Here is a 6,634-nt window from a genome sequence, read left to right as displayed (position 1 = left end):
ACATGGTCGCACAGCATTAAGGACGTACTAGATCGGGGTGCCTGGGGGGCTCAGTCATTTGAGCGCCCGACTCTTAGTTTTGGCTCCGGTCATGGTCTTAGGGTCGTGAGATGGAGCCCAGCTCAGCGGGCGGTCTGCCGGGGAGTTTCTCTTCCTCTGCTCCTTCCCCCACGTGGGCTCCCGTGGCCGCTCGCTCTAAAATAAATATTTTGGGGGCGCCTGGGTGGCTCAGTGGGTTAAGTCTCTGCCTTTGTCTCAGGTCATGATCTCAGGGTCCTGGGCATGATCTCAGGGGCCTGTCTCTCTGCCTACTTCTTTTTTTTTTTTTTTTTTAAGATTTTATTTATTTATTTGACAGAGATCACAAGTAGGCAGAGAGGTAGGCAGAGAGAGAGGAAGAGAAGCAGGCCCCCTGCCGAGCAGAGAGCTCCATCCCAGGACCCTGGGATCATGACCCGAGCTGAAGGCAGAGGCTTTAATCCACTGAGCCACCCAGGTGCCCCTCTCTGCCTACTTCTGATCTCTGTCAAATAAATAAAAATTTTAAGATAAATCTTTTTTAAAAGTGTGCTAAAGACCACTGAATTGTTTACTTTATTATTTAATTTTTTAAAAAAGAATGTATTTATTTGAGAGAGAGCAAGAGAACACAAGCAGGGCAGTGGCAGGCAGAGCCAGAGGGAGAAGCAGGCTCCCTGCTCAGCCGGAACCCGACACGGGACTCAATCCCAGAACACTGAGATCATGACCTGAGCCGAAGGCAGATGCCCAACAAATTGAGCCACCGAGGCACCCCAAGAGCAAAGGGGCAAAATTGGAGACCAAGCTGTCAGCTTTATGAATAGCGAGCCAAATAACCCCGTTAGGGTGGTGGCAGCTCAGGCTAGATCTGAGGCTGACCTGGACCTCCTGGCCATCCCTCCTGGATCCAGGCTGGGAGAGTCACCTGTGCCCTGCAGCTGCAGGCGCTCCACCCCAGCGTGGGGACAGGGACGGCTGGGGCCTGGGTGTCCTGCCCTACCCAGGGAGACAGGAGCTGGACTGGCAGGGTCTGAGCAGTGAGGGACCCACGGGAGCTCTCTAGCAGCAGAGAGGCTCCTGTTTAACTCAGAGAGGCACAAGTGTTCCCCAGAAAAAGGGGTGTTGAGAATTCATTTTCCACTCAGTGATAAACAGAGATTTGCCATCAAGCTGTAGAAGATACTTGGAGGAACCTTAAATGAGTTTTAGGGAGTGAAGGAAGCGGGTCTGGAAGGGCTGCTTTGTAGGGTTCCAACTCAGCACACGGGGGGAAAGGCACAAGGACAGGCCCTAAGAAGATCCCCTCAAAGATCTGTGTCTGCCAGAGTTTCCTGGGCAAGGAGGAACTCTGGAGCCCAGGGGTTTTAGGGCAGTGGAAACACTGTTGTGCTAATCTGGTGCCATATGTCCAACCCCAGAATTTCCAGCACAAGCAGCTTCCCCTTGGGGAAGCTGTGCCTGTGGTTGTAACAATGTATCACCATCAGCTGACCTGTGGTTGTAACAATGTATCACTGTCAGCTGACGCTCCCTGGCAACCCGGCCCACAGCGGTTAATAAGAGGAGACAGGCGGGGGAAGCGGGGCTGCAGAAGAACTCTCTGTACTTGATGCACGATTTTTCTGGAAGCCTAAAGCTGCTCTAGAAAATAATTATTAGTTATTAATTAAAAAAATTCTACTTTGCAAAGGCAAGATTGGGACGGACGGCAGGAAGCAGGTGCCCACGCGGGTGCCGTGGGGGCAGGGATGGCCGTCTGGGGCGTCCACAAACCACAAGCCCAATGGCGTGCGTCAGGCACCTGCTGCTGCTGCTGTCGCTGCTGCCCATGAGCATGGCCTGGAAGCCCAAGAGCTTGTTCCTGTTCAATAAGGTCAGCGGACACCCCGTGGCACTGCGCGCGTGGACGCGGCCTCATGCGGGCTCTCTGGGAATCCGGGCTCCTTCCTTGCAGTGTCTGCCCCCACGAGTCTGGTCTGGGGACTGGAAAGGAGGGTGCCTGGGAGCACAGCCTCCTCCCCAGCCCTGGGGCCCCCAGGATGGCTGATTCTGGTGCCCAGGACCCCACCACCAAATCCAGGCCAGATGGCAGCACGGTGGGGGTGGGTTGGGGGCCGAGAAAGCGTCTCTGCCGGGAGGGGTGTGGGCAACGTGAGAGTGCCTGCGCCGCCTCTTCACCCCGCTAGGCCACCAGTCCCTCCACGTCCACAGCACCCACTGCATGGCAGGCAGCCCGCGGGAGGCCGGGGCTTCGGGGCCCCACGTGAGGCAGGGGAGCTTGGGTCGTGCAGCCTGGCGCTGGGTCATGGCCCAGGAGCGACCTCAGTGCCCCAGGCCAGGAGTGAGCTTCCCCATCTGGCCGCTTCTCACCTGAAAAGCCACCTCGCTGGGCTCCAGGCCCTGGTCCCCAGGTGCCTTCCGAGCTTTCGTTTTATTAAGATTTTCAAAACCAAACCAAACAAGTTCTCAGTGTGTGAACGCCAGCGAGTGAGTCTCTAGTGTGGAGGCATCAGCCGCCCTGTGCTCCGTTCCTCAGGCCCTGCTGGGGGGCGCCCCGCACTCAGCCTGCTCTGACTAGCCCTGGGTGGGGCTCTGCCCTGCCCCTCCCTCCCCGGGGACGGGGGAGGGGGCGGGGGCGGGGGGCGCGGCTGGGGTCTCCCGGGAGACGGGGGGGGGGGAGGGGGGAGGGGGGATCTCACCCCCAACAGCCCCCGGTCTCGGGAAGGCAGGCAGGAGTCAGCCTGTTTCCTTTAGTTTGGAAAATATACCGATTTTTCATAAAAAGTTGCTCTTTATGTTAACACGGGACAGGGAGCCTATTTTTAAATAGGTTTCCGCATAAACATGTAAAACTTCTAAAGTCGTTAGCAAGAACCCACACTGACACCAGCTTTGGGCGCCTTAGTAAGTTTTTGAGTTTGCAGAGGAATTTTGAGACCTGAAGTTTGAAAACTTGGATCAAAGGCCTGGGGAGCAGGTGGCCTTCAGGGGGTGGATGGGACCCCGGCCACAGCTCCGGGCGGACTCTGTGACCCCCGAGGAGGCACCTGCCCTCTCTGAGCCTGTGCCTCGGTTTACCCTGCTGCCCACGTGGCTCACGACAGGCACGGCCGACGTCAGCTCCCTTCCTCTCCCTGTCCTCTGGCTCCCTCTCACCCCATCGGCCACCGAACCCGCCGGGTCGGGAATATTCCAGGAAACCCGAAGGGACGCAGAAAGAAGGGGTGGGTGTTCGGAGACGGGGAAGCCCTGGCGGGCGGCCGCGAGACGGTGCCCGGCTTTGCAGAGGACGGGAGAAGCGTGCAGCGACCACTCCGAGTGCCAGAGCCGATGCTGCGTCCCCAACAGCCCCAACCCGCAGGCCTTCTGCGCCGCCAAGACCCTCTTCCTCCAGTGCGTGCCCAGGCGGAAGGTGCGAGCGGGCAGGGGGGCGGCGCGAGGGGCGGGGCGGGCAGGGCCGCGGGCGGCGGGGGAGGGGCCGGTGGGGAGCGCCGGCGCTCGGTGTCCCCGCAGCCCAACAGGGACCCGTGCTCTGACCACGCCGAGTGCCGCAGCAGCTGCTGCGTCACCAACAGCGCCAGCTCGCAGACGTTCTGCAGGCCGCGGGGCATCTTCCTGCAGTGCACGCCTTGGCGCAGGGTGGGGCGCGGCGGGGTGCGGCCGGGGGGGGCGTGGCGGGGGGCGGGGGGCGCGGCCGGGGGGGGCGTGGCGGGGGGCGGGGGGCGGGGGGCGGGGGGGGCGGCGGGGGCCGGAGCCGAGCCCGCTCTGCGCCCGCAGCCCGACGGCGCCCGCTGCGGCCACCACCGGGAGTGCCGGAGCCAGTGCTGCATCGCGCTCAGCGAGGTCAGCTGTCCCCGCTGCGTCCGCCGGAGCGGCCTCCTGGCGCAGTGCCTGCCCTTGGTGAGCGCCCGCCCCCGGGAGGGGCTTCCCGCGGCGCCCGAGGCCGGCGGCCCGCGAGGGGGCCCGGGTCTCCACACCCGCGGGGCGCCCCCTTCCGGGAGGGGCTGACGCCGGCGGCCTCCGGGTCGGTTTTCCTTAACCGGAAAGGAAAGAGGCCCTGGGGGGACCGGGCCCCGCGGTCAGGGTCCCCGTGGGAAGCAGGTGCCGCGCGCCTGGTGAAGGGCCCCGTTAGCTGCGGGGCTGCGGGGTGAGCCCCGAGCGGGGGCAGCATCAGGATTCACAACCGTGGGACTGAGGAAGGGCGGCCCGCGGGAGGACGACTCCGGCCCGCGCTCTCCTTCCCTCCGCTCCTTTTGGACCCTTGGGAGAGCGGAACAGTAACCCTAAAACCGCAAGGACAGAGGTCAGCCTCCTAGGGCACAAGACCTGCGCCCCTGCCCTGCAGACGGGTCGTGGGGGGGGCGCGCATGGGACCTGGGCAGACGGAGACCAGGGTGGGGGTGGCGGACAGAGTGGTGGGCGTGGGGACGGAGATGGGGACGGAGGTGGGGGACGGAGGTGGGGGAGTCAGAGACAGTGAAGGCCTGAGGGGTGGGTGCGGGAGCTTGGAGAAGGGTGGGGGCCACAGCAGCTGGAGTCGGGCTGGGGGGCTGCAGAGAGAACTGGGGGTGCAGTGTTGTGTGGGTGTGCAGGCACCTGGCTTGAGGCTGGGATCGGTAACTTTTTTCTGATCGTAAAGGGGTCTCTGTCTCCCAAATTCTTGAGCACATAACCCCATCTCGCCAGGTGCGGTGCCATCGGCTCCTCGAGGAGCCCCGGGCACAGCGGGTGCTCCCGGAAACGTGTTCCCTGCTGGGCTCCCACGGCTGCCCTGGCCGCAGGCGAGCTGATGGCCGAGGGGGGCGGAGAGCTGTGAGGCACCTGTCTCCCCCGTGCATGTGGCACTTTCTCTCACTTGGTCCTTCAGTGACAGGGGAGCTTGGCTCTCGGGTCCACGCTGCTCTCTCCCGGCTGTGAGGACCTGGAGGCGGCAGACGTGTCTGTCCCTTCTCCCAGCGGGGAGCTCCTGAGGCAGACGGTGCGCGTGTCCGGGGACAAACTGCGGCTCCCAGAACCTTCCCACCAATAAACACCTGCTGACTCACCCGGCGTGTTTTGTCGCATCCATTTTTGTTTTCAGACAACAAAGGGAAAAACAATGTGGAGCCGTGGCGTAGTGGCACCCGCTTGGGTCACGTCCAAGGCTGCCTTCCTGAGGATGCGCGACTAGTCAGAGATCGGGTCTCACTGGGAAGGGAAAGAGCCAGAGCTGCAGCGTTTAAGACCCGAGGCGGAGCCCCTCCCCATGCACAAACGCCTCTTGTCCTTGCAAGTAGAGACAGTCGGTCAGTCCGTCCAAACTGAAAAGGGGCCGCCAGGAGCAGCTGGGAGCTGAGGTCGCCCTGGAGGGGCTCCCACTTCCTTGGGTCACTCGTCCTTCCTGCTCTGGCCCCCGGTCCGGGAGCATCTCTCGGGACAGGTGCCCTGGCGAATGAGAGCCAATCCGCACCAGCGGCTGCTCGCCGTTCCCAGAGCTCAGCACCGTAGCCACCCGGATGACGATCTTCTGGGGTCTCCATCACCCACACCTGCTGACACTAGGCTTCTTTTCTGGGCTTCATGAAAAATGATTTCCTCCTCCTCTCCGTCCTCCGCTCACTCTTCCTCCTCTTCCTCTCCCTTTCTCCTTCCTCCTCTCTCTCCCCTTATCTTGAGCTAAGATGATCCCTGCAGAGAAAGGAAAAGCCTTGCTTCTATCCCAGTAAGAACAGCTCAGGTAAGCCGCAAATCATAGTTAAAAAACAAAAAACAAAACAAAACAAACAAACAAAAAACGGAAGGAACAGATCTGAATGTAAAACACAAGATCTAAAGCATTTAGAAGAAAAATAGGGTGGAGCGCGTGGTCAGGTCATGATCTCGTGATTGTGGGAGGAGCCCCCAAGATTCCTGTTGCTTTGCACTCACGAGGGAATCTGCTCGAGATTCTCTCCCTCTGCCCCTCCTCTCTCTCTCTAAAACAAAAAAAAAATAAATCTTAAAAAAATAGGCTATTTTCTTGACCTTGGATTCAGCAGAGTTCTTTGATGTGGCCACATGTCCCTCATAAGAGAAAAAGTAGTTAAACCGCTAACATAAGAATTTCTGTTCTATGACAGACACTTAAAAAAAAAAGATTTTATTTATTTTTTTAATATATTTTTTAAAAAGATTTTATTTATCTATTTATTTGACAGAGATCACAAGTAGGCAGAGAGACAGGCAGAGAGAGAGAGAGGAGGAAGCAGGCTCCCCACTGAGCAGAGAGCCTGATGCAGGGCTTGATCCCAGGACCCTGAGACCATGACCTGAGCCAAAGGCAGAGGCTTTAACCCACTGAGCCACCCAGGTGCCCCATAAAAAAAGATTTTATTTTTTGTTATGTAATCTCTGCACCCAAGGTGGGGCTCGAACTCACAACCCCAAGGTGCCTACCCACCAAGCCAGCCAGGCACCCCTAGGGTTGACACTGTTAAGAGAATGAACACATCTAACAAAGAACTTGTATCCAGAATACATAAAAACTCTTGGAACTTAACAGTTACTAAACAACCCAGTCAGAAAGTAGACGAAAGTCTTGCACGCATAGTTCACCAAGGAGACCAAGAGATGGTAGAGAAGCGTGTGACGTGTT

The 6,634-nt window shown here is 59.3% G+C and overlaps 1 protein-coding gene across 2 annotated transcripts; it reads left to right on the top strand.

Annotated features, from left to right (window-relative positions):
• The first annotated feature begins 1,564 nt into the window (after window positions 1-1,564).
• LRCOL1 (leucine rich colipase like 1) lies at window positions 1,565-5,065 on the top strand. 2 transcript variants are annotated; one of them, XM_045087729.1, is made up of 5 exons: window positions 1,565-1,894; window positions 3,308-3,433; window positions 3,535-3,660; window positions 3,799-3,921; window positions 4,889-5,065. In XM_045087729.1, exons 1-5 carry the CDS (start codon window positions 1,805-1,807, stop codon window positions 4,889-4,891), a joined length of 468 nt encoding a protein of 155 aa, XP_044943664.1. In that variant the 5' UTR covers window positions 1,565-1,804; the 3' UTR covers window positions 4,892-5,065. The 2 variants fall into 2 exon arrangements, with proteins under 2 accessions (XP_044943664.1, XP_044943665.1); XM_045087730.1 differs by lacking the exon at window positions 3,535-3,660 and having other exon boundaries at window positions 1,567-1,894.
• Window positions 5,066-6,634: the final 1,569 nt, after the last annotated feature.

This window comes from Mustela putorius, unplaced genomic scaffold, assembly GCF_011764305.1.
Source record: "Mustela putorius furo isolate JIRA1106 unplaced genomic scaffold, ASM1176430v1.1 tig00001433_pilon_pilon_pilon, whole genome shotgun sequence".
Lineage (NCBI taxonomy): Eukaryota > Metazoa > Chordata > Mammalia > Carnivora > Mustelidae > Mustela > Mustela putorius.
Note: the sequence above shows the minus strand (reverse complement) of the source record. Positions and strands in the feature narration are given on the sequence as shown.